Source organism: Jaculus jaculus, chromosome 8, assembly GCF_020740685.1.
Source record: "Jaculus jaculus isolate mJacJac1 chromosome 8, mJacJac1.mat.Y.cur, whole genome shotgun sequence".
NCBI lineage: Eukaryota > Metazoa > Chordata > Mammalia > Rodentia > Dipodidae > Jaculus > Jaculus jaculus.
The window spans coordinates 21709463-21729947 of NC_059109.1; the positions used below are offsets into that span (position 1 = coordinate 21709463).

The 20485-nt window shown below is 34.2% G+C and overlaps 1 protein-coding gene across 38 annotated transcripts in view; it reads right to left on the bottom strand.

Annotated features, from left to right (window-relative positions):
• Positions 1–20485, bottom strand: part of Rims1 (regulating synaptic membrane exocytosis 1) — a 486577-nt gene that overhangs the window by 140975 nt on the left and 325117 nt on the right. For all 38 annotated transcript variants that reach the window (XM_045157130.1, XM_045157129.1, XM_045157099.1 and 35 more), the window contains 8 exons: positions 18101–18211; positions 16459–16558; positions 12070–12193; positions 9070–9116; positions 5833–5945; positions 2898–3028; positions 1392–1563; positions 1121–1274 (listed from right to left, as the gene is read on the bottom strand). In XM_045157130.1, the coding sequence (XP_045013065.1) occupies positions 1121–1274; positions 1392–1563; positions 2898–3028; positions 5833–5945; positions 9070–9116; positions 12070–12193; positions 16459–16558; positions 18101–18211 (952 nt within the window). The remainder of the gene's footprint in view (positions 1–1120; positions 1275–1391; positions 1564–2897; positions 3029–5832; positions 5946–9069; positions 9117–12069; positions 12194–16458; positions 16559–18100; positions 18212–20485) is intronic.

Consider the following 20485-nt stretch of genomic DNA (forward strand, 5'->3'; position numbering starts at 1 on the left):
GTGATCTTTTAAACAAATCAAGAGTTTTCAGAAGTATAATATTACACTGAAGAGAGAAAAAAATAAAGGGTCATCATAGAGAAAGGTTTTGTCTACTGAGACTATTCTTCAATTAAAACTTGTACTTAATACCTATAGGAAAGTGTACGCAGTAACCACACAACTAAGTGGGCATTTGGGAAAGAGGATGGGGCTGTGTGGGAAGGTTCAAAGTGTGTCTTAGCCGGGCGTGGTGGCGCACACCTCTAATCCCAGCACTCGGGAGGCAGAGGTAGGAGGACTGCTGTGAGTTCAAGGCCACCCTGACACTACATAGTGAATTCCAGGTCAGTCTGGGCTAGAGTGAGACCCTACCACAAAAAAAAGGCCCTCAAAAAACATGTCTTGACTCGGGGCTGCATAGAGCATACTGTACTCAAAACACATTAGGGTTACTGATAATTATTAATATTTATTAGACATTACATGAAAGTGCACATCATTTTTATAATTGTATATTAATTCAATTAATTATGTTATATATTAATTAATTATATATATTAATTTCATTGGGATATAATAGCACAAAATGTTAAAGTTTAGGGAGAAACTGATTTCCAGTTACAAAAATGAGCTCTGTTTCTGCTATTGGGTAAGATATTTACTCATAACTCAAAAATTAATGAATACCTATGGAAAAAATGAATTTTCTTAATCATCAGATAAGTAACAGTAAACTTATATTCCCATATTTTAAAACATTTTCTGAGGAAATATAAAACTATAAAAACCAAAGTATCTTTCAATTTCTTAAAACATTACATGTACCAACCTGACTTAATATATTCCAATAGTATACCTCTGAGCAATTTATTGTGCAAGAACTATCATTTTGCATTCTTTCTGCTTTCAGCTATTATTCTATGATTTTGTTGTGAAAATAAAAACAACCATGAAAATTTTCCTATCTCTTTATAGAAGTGACCAATTTCCCAATAGTCTGAGCCCATAAAATATCTGAAAATTTGAAAATTTATCTTGAATGTTAATCTCTATTTTCTGATAACTGACAAAAAATAAACTACAATTCTCAGTATATCATTAAGTTTTTGTAATTCTTAAAAAAAATAGTTTAACCTACTTTGTAGCTTTTTGCTAGAGCTTTCTCCATGAATGTGTCTCCTCGGCATGAAAGGTGATGGCTGAGGCAGAGGTAGTGAAGACTCATCATGTGTCTGAAGTTTATACCAATGGGGCTCATCGTCTAAAAGTGCTGTCTCCAATTCTATGAGGATCTGGAAAGGGAGTTTTCAATTAAATTCAACACCTTGCCAAACACAATGCGAGGGTTGTCATGATGAACACATATGGCAAAACCCTCAGTGAGCATTTGCTTTGAATCTATACATCACCTCTCCAAGGAATTCACTTTCTTCTTCTTGTACTCTTGGTTGATCCCACACAGTTATTTCTAACATCCGTTCTCTAAAATCTCTACGATGTACATGTGAATAAACAAATGTCTGATTCCATTTGGGTTCTAGGATTTTCTTTACTGTTTTGGTCCTCCTTTTACTTTTATCACTGAAAAAAAAAATAAAGATGTTTCATACATGAGCAAATAAAAACAAGCATATGCTGCCATCTACTGAGTTACGTAGAATATCAGCAATATTTTCACTGCTACTGTTTTGATTTTTTGGTTTATTTTTGAAGGTGGATTTGGAGTTCCAATTCAGGGTCTCACATGTGTTACAGAAGTGCTCTATCACTTAACAATATCTTGAGCTACTCTATAGAGTCTATTTAACTTATAAAAATCTGAACAGACTATAAGTTTTCTTGTATAGAAGTTTTCTCTAAATGGAAATACTCCTTTCTGAAGGGAGGAGGGAGTCAAGATCAAGAGGTCTGGAAGAACTGAAACTTGAAATGTCACACGAGCACTCTTCAAGGTTACAGGACTGATAATCTGTTGAGAGGCCAACTTTGACCAATGTTAATCAGCAAATGAAACATTCCCTCCTGGAAGGAGTAATGAAGCTCAAGGAGAATCAGGAAGCCAACAATTCTGGGGGGAAAAAATGATTGAAAGATCTTTAAAGACCCGTAAGGCTATACAAGGGAAAAGCAACTACTTTGGGAGAGGACTATCCAGTTGTGCTGCTTGCAGTTCATTTAGTGTGCTCCAGACTCTCCTGCCAACCAGGCTGTCTGGAGACTGTGCAGTCTGCTCCAGAGATGCAGCTTGTTAAGTCAATACCTATACTAGCAAGGACTTTACATGATGCAGCTGCCTCTGGGTCCCCATGGTCTATAAGTAAGTCATTCAGCCCCTCCTCAGCCCCGGGGCTGAGGGAAGAACATCTGTGTGGGTAATCCCTACAAAGGGTGCTCCACCTAAGAGGATATGGTGATGTAGTCATCTACTATGGGATGAGACTTCTTGGTGATTTGGTTTCTATGGGGTCTCCATTGCTGATGTAAGCAACCCACACCCTGCTATGTAAAGTATCTTCAATCAACCCGTTGTTTTACCAAAACCAGCGTGGGTGCAATCACACTTTGGTTTGTCATCTGTGCCCTATCTGGATGAATGGACATGTGCTTACATCACCCCAGTAGCAAAGTTTCCTGTAACAAGTTTAATACTATTCTGATTTCATTTACACTGTAAACACTGGTTATGACTTTAGGTACATATCAATGATTATTCCTAATTGTACCTCTACAAAAGGGCATACTTTAAATTGGCAGAATGTTTTCAAATAAAAAGGCTTGAGGGATCTTTCTGAGGAATAATGTAGTTTACTTTCTGAGAAAAAAAAATTTAATCAATTTATAGCTCCCAAATAAGAAATTCTACTTTTTCGCTGAACACATATTTTGGCAATCTTTTTTCAAAACTCATTCACTACCTTCTATCTGGAAGAAAATACATTTTCACATAAGGGTTCCTGGGACGCCCATCTACTCTAGGGGGGAGGTCTGTTGCTTGTAGAACATTTACAATCAGCTGATGTCCCACTTTATCATACCACAGCTTCACCTAGGAGCAATGCAGAAAGGAATTAGTATGATAAATATGCTCAAGGGAAAACAATTTTAACTGAATTCTAATGGAAGATGCAGATATTACTTCTATCCACAATCACTAAAAAGTTAACTTTTCTACTTAGGCATTTTAATTGAGACTTATAAATGGCAAACATGTAGCGGTACATCTTAGGCTACAGATAAAAAACTAAAATTACAGCTGGGCATGGTGGCGCATGCCTTTAATCCCAGCACTTGGGAGGGAGAGGTAGGAGGATCGCCATGAGTTGGAGGCCACCCTGAGATGACAGAGTTAATTCCAGGTCAACCTGGACCAGAGTGAGACCCTAACTCGAAAAACAAAAACAAAAACAAACAAACAAAAAATATAAAATTATTTTTTGAGTCCAGGCATACTGAAATGCTTAAAATTGTGTTTCAATATTTGAAATAAAAGTTGATAATGATTTAGTATCTTCATTATAGAGTAGTTAAGACTACTTCCCAGTGCCTTAGGTAGTAAAAACAGGAATTTGAACATTAAGTTACAAGGGCTTAAAGATATCTAAAAGCATTCATCATAGGCCCTTTTTTATATCAGGCACTGCTATTTCCCAGAATCTTCTCACTTAACTTTGATTATTATTATTATTATTTTTTTTTTGAGGTAAGGTCTCACTTTAGCCTTAGCTGACCTTAAACTCACTCTAGCTTCATGCTGGCCTTGAACTCACAATGATCTTCCTAGCTCTGCCTCCCGAGTGCTGGGATTAAAAGTGTGTGCCACCATGCCCTTAACTTAACTTTTTTTAATTTAACTTTTTGATTGATCTACTTAATTATAATAAGAGAAGGAAAAAAAATAGAGGAAGACTCAATATATAAATGGGAGCTACAACTACTTGAAGACCATTTAGTATTACTCAAAAAATAGTGTGTGTGTGTGTGTGATGTATGCGTGCATGTTTATGTTTATGTGTGGGAATGGTTCTGTGTGGGTACAGCACATGTTGGAGGTCAGAAGACAACCATGGTTTTCAGTCCTCACCTTCTACCTTCTTTGGGGCAGAGTGCTTAACAGGATTCCCATGTCTCTGTCTCCACCTTATTTTAGGTACTCCAGTGCTTGAGGGGTGTGGTGGTTTGATTCAGGTGTCCCCATAAACTTAGGTGTTCTGAATTCTAGGTTCCCAGCTGATGGTGATTTGTGAATTAACACCTCTTGTAGGGAGTTTATTGCTGGGGTTAGGATTATGGGTGTTATAGCTAGTTTCTCCTTGCCAGTGTTTAGCATACTCTTCTGTTGTTATTGTCCACCTCATGTTGGCCAGGGGGTGATGTCTACCCTCTGCTCATGCCAGTTTTCCCTGCTATCATGGAGGTTCTCCCTCAACCCTATAAGACAATAAAACTCTTTTTCCCCACAAGCTCCTCTTGGTCGGGTGATTTCTACCAGCAATGCAAACCTGACTGCAACAAGGAGATTCTCATGTCTCTGTCTCCACTCCTATTGTACAAGTGCTGGAATTACAGATGTTGACTATTGCCTTTGATGTGTTTTGAGGCTCTGAACTGAGTTGGTCAAGCATGTTATCAACTGTATCATCTCCCCAGTCTCCCTAGTGGTATTTCCAGTGATGAAGTTTTCACAATAAAGACAGGTAAGAAAACAGCACACTATTACAAAAGACCTAGGTATCGGATTTTAGCACAGGCTGCATAAATGACATATTACAGGTGCTAACTTCACTTAGAAGTAACTTTTGACCGTGAATGAATAGTAAATACATTAACTGGTATGTGTTGGAGTGCATTTATGATTCATGATAAATGAATAAGCTAATTGAATATGAGATCGGCTTTATCATAGTGAGAGACAGATTAAGGATCTGGATTCATATAGATCCTATTCTTTGTTGCTCAGTGTGTTTTTCATAAAACCAAAGTAAGTTTTAGCCCTTTCAAAAACATAGTTTGGAAAATTAAGTAGCTAACATGTATGCACTCAAAATAGATGATAACACAGAAAAAAATATAACAAGTCATAGCAAAGTGTTCCATAACATAAAAGGAGTTTATACCAAGAAAGATTTGAAAATAAAAATGAAATAAAAATAAAAATAAAAATAAAAATAAATTATTACCTTTTACTTAGTAAAGTCAAGAAAAGAGTAGAAAAGGCCAACTACAGAAATCAACATATTGACAAAGAATTAAAAAAATTTAACCATATGTACAACGATCTGAAGTATTTATTTTTAGTCATCAATACATATGTCCTCTTTTTTGCTTTAATATAAGAGCTTTTCCTATCAGTTAGCCAGGTCTGTATCACAAGGTTCCCTGTGTCAGAGAAAAGGCAATTTTTCTGAGTGATGTCCATAGTTTTAGTTGCACAAATAAATACCATGCCCTAAAAAGTTAGAAATTATTTTAAACTTACAATTGTTATGCTCTAGGCTTATATTGTGGTTTAAAAGTATGAACATGACTTTCTGAGTCAACGATGTGTGAATAATTATTTACCCCAGAAATCTTTATATAACACACCAACACTTATAACTATTTAACAAGTGATAATATTTGACTATTAATATTGAAAGCACTTGGCAAATCATAAGCATTAATTAAATACTTCTCTTTAAATGTATGACAGAAGAGATAGTTGAAGAAATGCATGACACAGATGAAATAAATAACAGCGTAAAACGTCTAGGTATTTCCTGTATGTATCAAGGAAAGCTAGGCATATTTTAAAGATGCAGTTAAGCAGAGTAAAAATCCTACTGGCTCTCAAAATGTACAAAAAGCACATACAGAAAGTTGCCCTGGCAGGACTTGTGGGGCATCTTTTAGGGCTCCAGGACTGGTTGGAGAAATAACAGAAATGGAAGGCCTTTCCATCTTTTGAGATTCAAAAGAACTTGAACCTAAAATGAGAAAAATATATATGAAGTAACATTCTTTACTATAAAAGAATAAGTCTTTTATATAAATTTCTAAATGCATCTGTTATTTGTATAAAGACACGGTTAATACTATCCATGAAAGAACTAACATTTTTGTAAAATATTTTTGTACGTTGATTGCAGCTCTTAAGCATGGAAGTTTTTTTGTAAAATACTTTTATTTATTTATTTGCAGCTCAGAGAGAGAAAGAGAAAGAATGAATGGTCACTCCAGGACCTCTTGCCAAAGTTATTCCAGATGCGTGTGCCACTTTGTGCATCTGGCTTTATGTGAGTACTGGGGAATCAAACCAGGTAAGGTTTTGCAAGCAAGCCCCTTTAACACCTGATCCATCTCTCCAGCTCAGAACTGACTTCATGGGACAAGTCTAGAAATTCATTTTATCTTCTTCAATCAATGCTCTTATATTTTAAATGATATAACATGATCTTGTAGTCATCTTTTTCATCTGGAAAGAACTTACCCACATTCTTACTGGCTTTGTTCTACATAGGTTTGCAAACACTCATATATAGACACAGACTTCCCGAATTAGTGACATGGAACTTAGTGCCTGTCGTGTTAATTAGCATGGCTAATGGATCAGATAGTAAATGCTATAGCATGAAGACTTGTAGAACATAACTTGTAGAACATCTAACTTTAGATTTTATTATTATTTTAAAATCAGGTTTATCATATCTTATACTTTTCATCTTACAAATCTTTTAAACTTCCATGAGTCCTGCTTCTCATTCAATCTCCTTCATATGCTGGAGGCTGGCTCTTCCTCCTTGATACTTATTGATGCTTTATCTCTAAGACAATTGGGTGTGTTTCTTTTTCTTAAAGTCTTGGAATATTAGAAAATGTCCCGTGACCTCCTCATGTTTAATTAACATCCCTCCACCCACTAATTTCCACTGCAATATCTAACGCCATGAAGTGGAGGCATTAAAATTATTTGTCACTAGATCTACTCACTAGACTACTCATTGGACTATGCTACTGAAGAATCATGTATCCTGTTTATTTTTTCTGTTTGATGAAAGCAGATTCTCTCTAAGTAGCAGTGGCTGATCTCAGACTTCCAACCCTCCTCTCTCTGCCTGCCAAGTGCTACAATTATGAACCTGTGCCACAACACTCATTTAAAACATTTCCATCACTAGAAGAATGGATAACTAAGATGCGGTATATCTACACAATGGAATTCTATACAGCATAACAAAAAATGACACAAAGAAATTTGAGGAAAATGGTTGAACCTGAAACAGATCATTCTCAGTGAACTTACCCAATCACAGAAAAAAAATCGACACATAGTCTCACTCATCTACAACACCTAACCTGAGTCTACCCAAGATACCTTACATACCCAGCAAGCACCTCATGGATTAGACACTAGGATGGATGGGGAGGCAGGGGAGGGCATCGAAGGGGTGGAAAACACTAATCTGGACCCAAATGGCAATGGTACCATAAAATTCTACTTCCTAAAAGGCAGACCTAATGGCTGAACCTTCACCAGGCCCTTACAGGAAACACCTGAACGATAAGACACTGGAGAGGGTAGGATCAAGTCTAACCTAAATCTTCTACATTTCCCCTCCCTCCCTCTTCCCCTCCCCCACTCTCCTCTCTAACTTTTGTATATTAGTTATTTTTTTCCTCATTTTCTTAGTGGGCACTGACCTGTAACCCCCACTACCAGCATAGGGCTATCATACACAATGAGCTTTTGATCAGAGAAACCTACAAGGGTTCCTAAAAGAATGACAGACTTCTGTCAGAGTACTTGATGACCGAACAAAGGCCAGTGGTAAGACCCTATTGCTGAAGACTCCATACACAGCTGACATGTAAGATGGAATGGCATAGCTGGAAGCCAGGAGAGAGTCAGTCCCCAGACAGTCGGCGTGTCTATTGCCAGAAGGTGCTACATGGGCGACTGGGGGAAATGACCAATATCTGTCCAAGCAACTCATGGTCTAACCTACTTAGCAACAAATAACCTGGTGTGATGCCCACACAAGTGCAATAGTGGCATACAGCCATGGTGGGGAACCAACTGCTCTTGATTTGGCTAACTGATCCCCTCTGTGGTACGGGACCCATAGCTGGAGTTGGGAAACAAGTTAGAACCATATCCAAACACAAGCCCACTCTCCAATATCAAGCTACCATCAATCATAGGGTACAAGAAGGCCTACACCTATTGAACTCTCTATCAAAAAAGTAAGTGTTATCTCAATTTTCCGGGTGCTAACTTACTCTCCATTGGAGAATCTGCTTCTCTTTGTCAGATAGATGCAGATCCTAAGGACAGAGCTGCCTCATCATACCTCAAAAGGGGCCCGAATGAAACTAAGGAAAATTGGCGAAACAAGCAAGGGTGCTGTTTTCCTGATGAACTGGATACCAGCACAAAGAGGAAGGAGACCAACACAGAGAAAAATCAACTCCTACCAAATCAGAGAGCCAGAGCCTCAGAGGCCCCCAATACCTCAGCACTGAAACAGACCCAAAATGAACCCAACATGGCTCAGGGAAATTTTGCGGAAGAGGGGGCGGAAAGAATGTCAGAGTCACATGTTGGGTCATGATATGCAGGGACATTTATCATACCAATAACTGTGGGCTAACTCCACAATGCATGACCCATTTACATCAACAAGGAGGGGCCATTGGGAGGGGGTAGGTAATGGATGAGCCTAAACAATCGTACCAAACTGCCTGTATTTACTGAAAAGAAAACTAATAAATTAAATTAAAAAAATAAAATTGAGAAAAAATGCCATTTTTGTAAACAGCAAAAACAGCTAGTACTAACATACTAACCAATCTCTGAAAAGTTCCTGACTATTGTAATGAAGGAGCATAATGCAATGAGTAAAAAAAGAAAAGTATTAGTAAGGAAGAATTTATTTGAGACACTATGGATGTAAACTGTTCGTATCTGTGAAGACAGACTGCCCATTTATCAGTGACGGTACCCGTTCTTTTATGTCCAATAACTAAAGAAAACATTGGATTTTTATTATCAAATTTAGTTCAATAAATTTTATTATAACAATAACAAAAACAACAAAATCCTATACTCACTGGACTCAAGTGGAGGATGGGAGCTCTCAGGAATCCGGGGGATGTCACTAAAAGAAACAGCATATGGTAAAAATCCGATTAGGAAAACTACTCTGCTTGAGACAATCACAGATCACTTTTATTTCAGTGAGGTGGAACATCTTCTTGGGTCTTTAGAGATGTAGAAATGGAGGAGAGTTACTCGTTTGGTAACTAGTAATGTTCATGAATGTCAAACACCACACAAAAAACTGCAATAAAAATAAGTTTTTATATATTTTATAGCAAAACACTTTAACATGATAACAATCAGGCTAATATTGTGGATCAAATCACCACAATATTTTTACTACCAAAACAATAAGTTTTGGAAATTAAAAATGTTAACGGTTATATTTTATTTCATTTAGAAAATCAAGATGACACAAATTTTACAAATCACTAGTATGTTGTACAAACACATCTGAAAGAGTTTACTGAATGAAAGGATGGGAATATGATTATGATAAAATGAAAGAATGAATATCATGGGCAAAGTTATTAAAATTAAAAGGATGAATTGCTTTGGAAATTAAACATGGTTCAAGCTTGCAACAAAAAAGCCAAAAAATTCATATATGTGCATACAATACATACATATAATATATATGCCCATATATACCCTTTATAGAGATTGATATCTCTATACTGCAATTCACTAAATATGATGGTTAGAAAGTGACTTGTGAGAATACCCATTCCTGCCACACTCACAAATTACTCTGCAGAAATATTCACTTCACCTCAGCTTAATCCATTTTCCACTTTGACCTTAATAACCCTTTAACGTAGACCCCTTGGTGTGCATATTTTACTGTTTAAGACTATTTTTCATTTCTTGTTCAAAAGATAATTTAGTTTAAATTTAAGTAGACTAATAATGAACAAATATTAATATAACATATTAAATAAGACTAGAGCTAGTACTAACATAATTATAAGCATTTTAATTAACTATTTCTAATCACTTACCTTTTGACCTAACTTTATGTTTTAGTACTTTTGGTAAGAAATAAGACAAAAACAGTTTTCTCAGTTTGGTTGTCTTCTTGATGCCTCATTTCCAACATTTTGTGCACAGTAATTTGATAATTACATATGATTTAGATTTTTACAACTGATAAAACATCTCATGTGGTATATTCTATAAAATATATATTTTCAGTTAGCTAGTGATTTATGTAAGTCTTCAACATGAACTTATAATTAAGATTAGTTTACAACACATAAAACATCTAATTACACCCTGGTAATTTCTTTTTAACTCACCTAAGCAGACAGAAATTAATAATTTAAAAAATCAGGGACTATTGCTTTTTACTTGTTATGAATTTTCTAAGATTCTGTCACCCTGTCATTAAAAAATAAGAATGTGGAAGTCTGAAGTATAGACTTTAGATTTTATATGTCATTGATAAGTGAATTGTGTGGAAGCTGTGTCAAACAAAAAATGATTTTGAACAAAAATTTGTTCAACATTAATTGCTTCTGCAGTGTTTGCATGGATAAATTTCCACTTGATGTCTACACCATATACCAGTTTTCCTAATTGTTTCTCCTAACAAGTTATGCGATGAATGCTCCTGTGAGCTACATTTGGAATGATCTTTGAAATCATTAGCCAGTAAGCCAAGAACAAATATTTGCTTTCTACTTCAAGTTAATTTTAGGCACAGAACAGAACGTCATTAAACATGATTACAAAAAGCATAGCTAGAATTATTTTAATAATGTTACAACTGAGTAATTAATGTCAGCTTTAATCTGTAATTCAAATATGATCTGTGCATTCCATAGTCCATGATGTTTTTCTCTATCACTGCAATATTTATCAATCTGAACAGCTCTTGATTTTAAATTTTAGTATTTAAAATTTGTGATTCATTTCCAATTTACATACCTCTTTTCCATTCTCATGCTTACCTCAGCACTGGAACATAGGCCATTTAAATTAGCATAAATTATGTATAGTGTTATTGTAAAATTCTATGAGGAAATGTATAATAATTTTGCAAATTTATTCAATGTTTTAACTCTAGAGATCACCACTTAAGATAAGTTCTAATCTTTTCCTATTTTTAGAGTTTTATATGTTAATATTATTCTTTGTTATACAATTAAGTATTTTCACTCATTTTACATTAATGTTACTATGTTTTGAAAATGATAAAAATCAAAGGTACTATTTTTCCAACATAATAAATCTTGAGCTAATGAGTCTGAAAATTATTGGAAAACTGAAAGAAAATGTTATTTCCAAGAATAAATTGAAACAGTAAGTTAACCATAATAGCATGGCTAAAATATGTTCTAAAAATCATAGATAGGCAATGTGAACATTTGCTTTGCACTTAGTGTGTTTGCTAGAAAAAGCTAATAATGTGGGGAACTTACAGGTACAAGATATTCTATTGGCTTTACATAATTTAATGATGTGAAAACTGAGCTTTTGTAAATATACCAATTATTGTTGGCAATTTAAACACAAATATATTTAAGAGTTTATGCTTGATTTTTAAAATTGGAACAATTCTTTGATGAGAATTTATAAAATATTCTGAAATTTGTTTAGGAATAAGATGTTCATTTAGGTATTTAAAATCACTAATATTTTAAATGTCACATGGAGATGAGTTGGCTAGTGACTAGCAGAAAGAAATAGACTCCATTTTAAGATAGAATTTTTTAAAAAACAAATAATTCTACACTAAAGTAAGTCATATTTCACTTTTTAAAATGAATATCAACATTTTTTTATATTACGATTGGTATCATGTGGAGCATTTAGTATGTAGGAATCAAAATTCATTATTCTACTTTTAAAATTTAAGAAAAAATTTAAAGCCTAATATATATGCCCAAAATATATAAGAAAAAAAAAACTATCCATGTTGACATGTATTGTATGAATGTATACTTTTTTTAACCTTGCTAATAACATGTAATTTACTAAACTTAAGAAGTAAGTTTTTTTAGCCTTACCCAATAGGCCTTGAAACAATAATTTCAACTTGAGGTTCTGATTTTGATTCTAAAATAATGTTGTAAACTTCTTCATTTGTAGCTCCCGGCAGGGGTTTACCATTCCATTCTAGAACTTCATCCCCTTGAATTTAAAAAAAAGGGTATTTTTTACCTTATATATTCTGTTTATTTTTCTTATCTTTTCTCTTTTTTAACAACGAAATGCAAAACATACAAATAGTTTAATTTTCAAGGCTCTGCCCTCAAAAGCAAAATGATTGTCATATAATGTCAAGTTAATGGTTCTTCTAACCACCTTTATTCTTTTCTTTGTTCTTCCTCCCCAAATATCACTGAAAATAGATCAATACAAAACTTCCTCTATCTTCTGAGGTACACAAGAAATAATATAAAAATAATCTCATGCTATGGAATGGAAATTAGCACAGCTTGTTTGGAACATTAAAATTAACCATTAGCAGCATGCCCTCAATACAATTAATGTAGGTGCTTCGTGTATGTGAAAGTTTTTTTTTTATTACACTGAGCATAAATCCTGTTTTAAGTTAAGAAACAGCAATTTATATTTTCTAGCATGAATTTTCCAATTCTAAATCATGCTTCTTTGTCTTCTCCAGATGCACAACAGAATAAAAATGCATGGAAATATTTGAATTCATACCCAGAGGGCAATACAGGTAGCTGTGGCAGAGTTACAAAGCAAGCAGATGTAAAAATTGTTGCATGACAGTTAACCCACTTCCAGATGTTCAAAACACATAAACTCTATAGGTAGCATATAGTGAGTATTAAAATACAGATAGAAAATATTTAAACTAATTGATACAATGCTGAACAGTTTGTGAAAACACCCAAGATTAATGAGGAAAATTGATATACCCTGTGGAAAAATATATAGAGCAAAGACTTATCCTTTTTTAAACTAAACATTTTGAAGCATAAATCATCATGAAACAAAGATTGATTCTCCTAAGGAAGCAGAGTAGTGTGAGATCCCAATGGTCCTCTGTCCAGGACCTTTCATTTCATGTGATATTGAGGTGGCTTAGTAACTCTGATACTTATATTTGCTTTGCTGTTCCTAGTACCTAGAAAAGTTAAGGACCTACGTGAATATGTGATTAACTAATATCATTTATTTATACATTTTAAAGTAACATGCAAATATGATGCATTTTTGATTGGGGCCATATTTTTATAACAAATGGAGAAAATATTACTAAGATTAATTTTTTGCATGCAAATGTGTGTGTAGTATGAATGCATCTGTAGTTTTGTATGTGTGCAATACATGCATTTGCACATGTGTGTAGATGTTAGAGGTCAAAATCAAAGGCTTCCAGTGCTAGAATTACAAGCGTGCACTGCCACACACAAGTTTAAATGAGCGCAGGGGATCCAAACTCAGGTCTTAATGCTTGCAAGGCAAGCACTTTACCTACTGAACCATCTCTCCAGTCCCTACTAGGAATATTTTAAGGTAATTCTTTTCTTCCAAGAGTTTGTTTCCTTAAAGAAAACAACACATGCATTGCTTTGGTTTGATAAAACAGGTGTGAATATTAACAATACTAAAATAAATTCTAATAATTTGACCTAAGCAATTACCTAAATATATTTTTTCAAATAGGCAATAAGAATACTTTGCTATAAATAGAAAAGAAACTAGCTACATATTTTCAACTTATTAGTATAGCAAATGTTAAAAAATTTGACTGAAACAGGGTAAACTTTAATATAATTGTTCAGTACAACATATATAACTTTAATACATATGCATATATGTATTTACATATATGCAGAGGAAATGTTTATAAAACAGTACTTACCCTAATGGTTGCATTTCTTTTTTGTTACATTTAGTTTTAAATGATGAACCTTAACAATTAACTTTATTTTAACCGTAGGTGAGTTGCAGCTAGTATTTGTAAAATTTATGTATTAAAACATCTTATTTTTATAGACAGCAACCTGGAAGCCTAACAGTATCAAATTAAAAGTAATAAATGTGTTTATTTTCAGTTCAATGATACCTAAACCAGGAAGTGGACCATGAATACTGCTTACTTAGCTATGGATAATCTCTTCAGGAAAGGGTGCAGACAATGAAGATCCGAAGATGGAAACACATCCTCCATCTTTACATTTGGTGGTGGGGAAATAATACACAAATGAATACAGAAAGTTTAAATATAGTAAGTGCAATGAAAGGCAATTCCTTTGACAAACAGCAGTAGATCCAGGGGGTACTAATGACATAATTATTAGTCACTGCTCTGTGTGGCAAGACAGGAAACACTTCTGAATTCTGAGTACTGAAGGATGGAAAGGATTTCAGTAGGCAGAGCAGATGGACAGCAGATATGAACCACGTCATGCAGGTGGGAACCATGGATAGGCTGAGGCCTGGGAATGCGTCTAGGGGACACAGCTACTGAGTTTTGAGTTGAAAAAAAGATAAGCAAATTCCACTGTAGGTACTTAAATGTATTGTGTTGATGTCAACTTTGAGTTTTAAATGGTTAAGCCAAGCAGCAGTGAAGAGTACAGCTTTGAAGGGGAGAAGGGCTGTTCAACCTATAGCACAATTCAAATAAAATATCCAAATTTAAATAAAGCTCATATGGAAGAAAATAATGGAACCACAGTTGTTTTTATAGGATAATGATATATGTGTGCAAATAGAAAAAAAAAAACTGGTGCCTATAATATAAACAATAGACTATATGGTTGAGTCTACAAAGAAAAAAATAATTTATTATGTTCAAATGCATCAATAGCTTAAAGTGAAAAGCATGTCTGTCTTTTCTGTAGCTATTTTTTATTTTAACATTTTAGATTTAAATTTCTCAGGCTCTTAGTTTCACCATGATAAACAGAACTGATCACTAAAAAACATTTTATACAAAATGCTTCTCTGACTTCGGGAATCTTCAGGAATCATCTGCCTACATTCAGCTTTCTCTGAGCAAAGTTTGCTTACAGTAGCTAACTTGGGGTTCTCATGCATTTTCAGGTTTACTTTGAGTCATTATGTTAAGACTATGTCTGGTGACATAGTCATCCCATTACTGTCTCATTGAATCATTAACTGATCTCATCTTGAAAAATGGGTAGCAAGGGGAGAAAAAATTCTAAATTAATGTTATTTCTATATAAAATAACAGCATACCATATTCCTATGCAAAGAAAAACACCTGGAATGATTTTGGATTGATATACTTGAATTGCATAAAATTGTCTTCAATAGTTCTAGAATATTTTTCTAAAGTTTTAAGGCATAAGTTATATAAGTTGAAATACAGACTGAAAATGTACTAATTCTGTGTGTTCTAGGTTTTTCGGTATTCCATAACTACAGTTTAGGTTGATGTGTTTTCTTCGTAATTGCTTACCAAATCCCTAAGATGACAGTCTGATCAAAAACTTATACTATTCTCTAAGTGAAATCAACTAAAAAGTAAATAATTTTCAGACATAGATTTCAAAATGTGTTACTACTGAGTATATTTGGATATATTCAGTGAACTTACTGTGACACTTAAGGTTATAGAGCAGTATAAATTCACACAATTCTCCAAATTGTCACTTCTATGTGAGTATAAATTGTCACATTTAAGTTGAGTCAACAGATACTTCTTTTTGTTTTTAAATATTTTTTGTTCATTTTTTATTTATTTAATTGGGGGCAACAGACACAGAGAAAAAGACAGATAGAGGGAGAGAGAGAATGGGCGCGCCAGGTCTTCCAGCCACTGCAAACGAACTCCAGATGCGTGCGCCCCCTTGTGCATCTGGCTAACATGGGACCTGGGGAACCGAGCCTCGGACCAGGGTCCTTAGGCTTCACAGGCGAGCGCTTAACCGCTAAGCCATCTCTCCAGCCCAACAGATACTTCTTAATTTGCATCAGTCAGTATTATAATGGCATGGTATGAATAACAACACACGTGTGTGTGTGTGTGTGTGTGTGTGCGCGCGCGCGCGCACGCACATGCTGGCACCATTATGAAATACTTTAGTAATTGCTGTGTATTAAATGTAAAAATAAAATATTCTGTTTTGGGAATACTTTTTTCTACAGTGTTATTTTGCTTTAATTTTTAAGCTTTGCTGCAATATTTTGGAGCCATGTAAAAAATAAATAATCCTTCATTATCTTATATCTATATGTTTTCCAAAAGGGATTCCTACTCTCACTGTCTCAAAATTGCAACTTGTACATCATATTCTATTCTTGCAAATAGTTAAAGGGTCTTTCAGGTCAAAACTGTATCCACACATTAAGTACTTAGTGACAACTCATGTATAACCTGATTGCAAATAGAAAGACACAACTCATGTGCACAGAACCCATTATTTAAAATGTTAACAATGAAATCTTACCTGCTCTTAGGTGTCCAACTACATCTGCTAGGCTACCCTTCTTCACTTTGGTGATGAAAGCACCAAGGCGTCCTAAGTCGGTCATTTTGCCTCCAACAACCTGAATAATTAACATATTTATAAATTCTCAAGACTCATTCAGAAATGTCTTAGTTTACAAATTAACTGCACATTCTCATAAAATTCTTACTCTTCAGTGTGAGGACATAAATGATGTACACTTCTGTTTAAATGAAATGACATTATAGTATTAAGAAAAAAATCATTGTATTTGAGATGTTCATTTAAGGAAGCTTGTGTACTAACTTTTTACATTGATATAACAATAAGCAACATAATTGTTCATACTTAAAAGGTGCCACATCTCCCTACTTACTACCAAACTACCAATGTTTAGCTCGTTTACATGACTGTCCATTTACTTAGCCTTGAAAAAATCAAGCCTACTATGTAAATTATTGTTTCTAAATAAAGATACTGCTCTATTGTCTCCATAAGTTTATTATTTCCTTTGTATATTGAGGTAGAACATAGGAAAACTACATTGATAACATCTACAGACGCAAGCTGGGTGAAGTCTACTACACATTATGTAAAGTGTAATATCATAAATGCGTCTTCATCTGAATGACTTTCTCATCTATTTATTTGTATACATTTGAGAACTTCTAAATATTTAATATACTCATCAGGATATTTTACTAAATTGAATATATGTGGAAAAAACCCTAAGTTTAATTTTACCTGAAGCACAAGGATCAGAGATCTATAAAGATGAGGGACATAATACTAAATTAATTTTCAGTTCATAGGAACTTACCTATTAACACAGCTTATGAGAATTATTTCATAGCAGGAGTAATTAATAATAATAATCAATATGATTGCTTTAAATATATAAAGTGTTTTTTTAACAATAATTCAGATAAAACCCAGGACTTCATTCATGTTCAGCAAGGACTCTATTCCCTAACTTAGTAGCCAAAGTTTCTGAAAGGTCATGCACAACTTCAGCACAATTTCTTTATTGTTTTTAAAGTGAAATATTTCAAAATTTCTTTAAGCAACTTAAATCAAAACCGTGTGATTTAAAACATATACATCTACATACATAATAATGAGAAATCTGCATGTATATGTGTGAATATATACATACCTTTCTACAAAACAGAAAATAGCTTTGGTAATCTATCATGTTCTCAAATTTATTAGAATATGGGTAGTGTATTTTGAAAGATTAATTTTGCATTTATGGTATTATCTTGAATATCATTACAAGAAAATATTCCTCTGATGTTTCATGTAACTATAAAAAGTATAATTAAAGGTCCACCTTTTCTAACTTTACTGCTTTCTATTAAAATATTTTGATGTAAAATCATCCTTAGCCTTATGTTAGTAGAAAAATAGTTTAGTTTTTCTACATCCCTATGAATTCTTCTAACACAGGAATCAACAACATTAATAAAATGATTTAAGATACTAACTCAGAGAAGGAAATTACATGTAAGACAAGCTGTATTTACTGGATGAATTTTACTTTGGAGAAAAGAGGAAGATACTGAAAACTCACTGTCAGAAATGTGTATGCAGATGGTAATGTACTTGATACTGTAGCATCACCTGAAAGCACGGTACTTACTTTCAGACCCAGGAGTGCACCTGATTCCTTGGGCATAGTTGTTCTTTTGTTAAGAATAACACGTCCAATTAATCGGTCTCCCTCTTTAGATGGTTGCCACGTTACAGGATGCTATTAAAATAGTTTAAACAGTTAAACAAACATTTTACCCCCTTCAGTTACATCATCAAAATGCAGTTTCTTTGGCTAAATGGCGTTTGATTTGGAAATCTAATTTTTTCTCCCCAGGGGATTATAATTGTTTTCATTTAGATATAATTTACTTGCAAAAATACTTATAACATATGATTCTAAAAACAGCAACTAAAGATAAATTCTAAAAATGATTCAGAAATGGAATTAGAAATTTAAAAATAACTGATTATTAGGTTGATGGGCATTCTTAACCAAATAGTTCTTGAATTTCTAATGGTTTGGCATATGTGTTTTTGCTTACTATTCAATGGTGCAAAAGTATTACATATTTAATGGATACCAGACTTTGAATTTTCATCTTTATTTCAGCATGCGATATGTTTTTTGGGTACTCCTTCCTTTGTCAGGATTCTAGGCAGTGAACAACCAATATTCCAGTTTTTTGTGTTAGTAATGTTGCTATTATGACATTAGTGCATTAAATGCATTTTCAATCAATAGTATAATATTTTCTACTTGCAATGGAGTTATCATGATTTAACACTACTGTAACTCAAGGAGATCCTGAGATATTTCTCTCTCTCTCTCTCTCTCTCTCTCTCTCTCTCTCACACACACACACACACACACACACACACACAAACACACACAAGTCATTATTTAATATTTTTTTATTTATTCATTTGTACATGTATGTGTGGCGCACAGACTTGAAATGCGTGGCTAGGAAATTTAACCCAGGCCAGCAGGCTTCACAAGCATTATTGGAAATATTATGATTGCTTGGATCTCTCTCCGGAAGTATTATGCTAGTTTTAGACACCAAAACTGTCACAACAACAGATAAGCCCCAGCTTTTCAGGATAGGCCTGACATTATTTAAGCTCATATGTTCTGCATAATGTTAAAGGGTGTGGAAATGTTCCCATTGCTTCTTCCAGCATCTCAGAAGATTTAAATCAGAAGTTAGCTTCTTGTAAGCAGCAGGTGACCCACTTAGCTGTAACCCACCCAATAGATTGAATATGATTCTTCTTATCTCTGGATTTATAATTTGAAGGGTTAAATTATGTGGTTAATCTTTCCCCTAGAGGAATTAAGTGGATGGAATTCCTCCTTGTATAACCAATGCACTATGACTGATATTCAAATGAGAAGAAATGAAAATCATCTATTCCCCACATTTTGTCCTCTCCAAAAGCAACATTTCTAGGTGACCCAGGACAATGTTAAGTTACTTCTAATTTTGTATGTTATCTCTGAAGAAATCTTATCAAGTGTTATCTCTGGAGTAATTTTGCAAATTTCATGTAAAAAAGTTACTGAACTCCACTGTGGAGTAAGCATTAACATGAGTTCTTGCAATTAAAGTTGATTCCTATCAAATTAGTAATTCAGGAGCTTTTTTGTTAGAATCATTAATAGTTTTATTGTTTTTCAATACAAACAATCAGAAAGTTTTAATAAGATAAAATTTGGTAAACAATACTGTTAACTAATTCTGATGTCAGCATCATCACTTTCATAGCCAACCACAGCCTGTTAACTGATGGGTGTGTATCAATACGTCATTATTATTGCTGTTAAAGCAAGTTACTTTCAGTGTGGAGAATTAACACTGTATTGCTTCATAAGGAACGTCTGCTAAGTTGTCTTCATTCAAAGAGGTAATACAGGGCTGTAGAGATGGCTCAGTGGATAAGACACTTGCCTACGAAGCAAGCTAAAGACCTCGGTTTTATTACCCAGTACCCACATCAAGCCAGATGCAGAAACAGAGGCAAGTATCTAGAGTTGTTTCCAGTGGCTAGATGCCATGGTGTGCCCGTTGTCTCTCTCTCTTTAGTTGCAAATAAATACATGTTGTTTTTGAAAATAAATAAAAATGTGCTTCATTTAATTAAAATAGTTTTGTTGCTGTATGTTTGTGTAGGATGCGAGAATGTGCACACATATATGGGGGGGGGGCATCTGCATGCAATGGCCTCATGTGGAAGTCAGAAGACAACTCTAGGTATAATGGTCTGTGCTTTACACCTTGTTGCCTGTGAGCTTCCAGGCCATTTGCCTGTCTCCACTTGCCTTGGGTGTGCAAGCATTACAGATATCTACCTCTGCATATGACTTTTACCTGAGTATTATTACTTGAGTGACAATTGCATTTTCCACTGAGCCATCTCCCTAGCCCAGCTACTTCAGTATTTGTTATTATTTAGTGAAAACTAACTGCTTTTTTCTTTAAAACTCTAG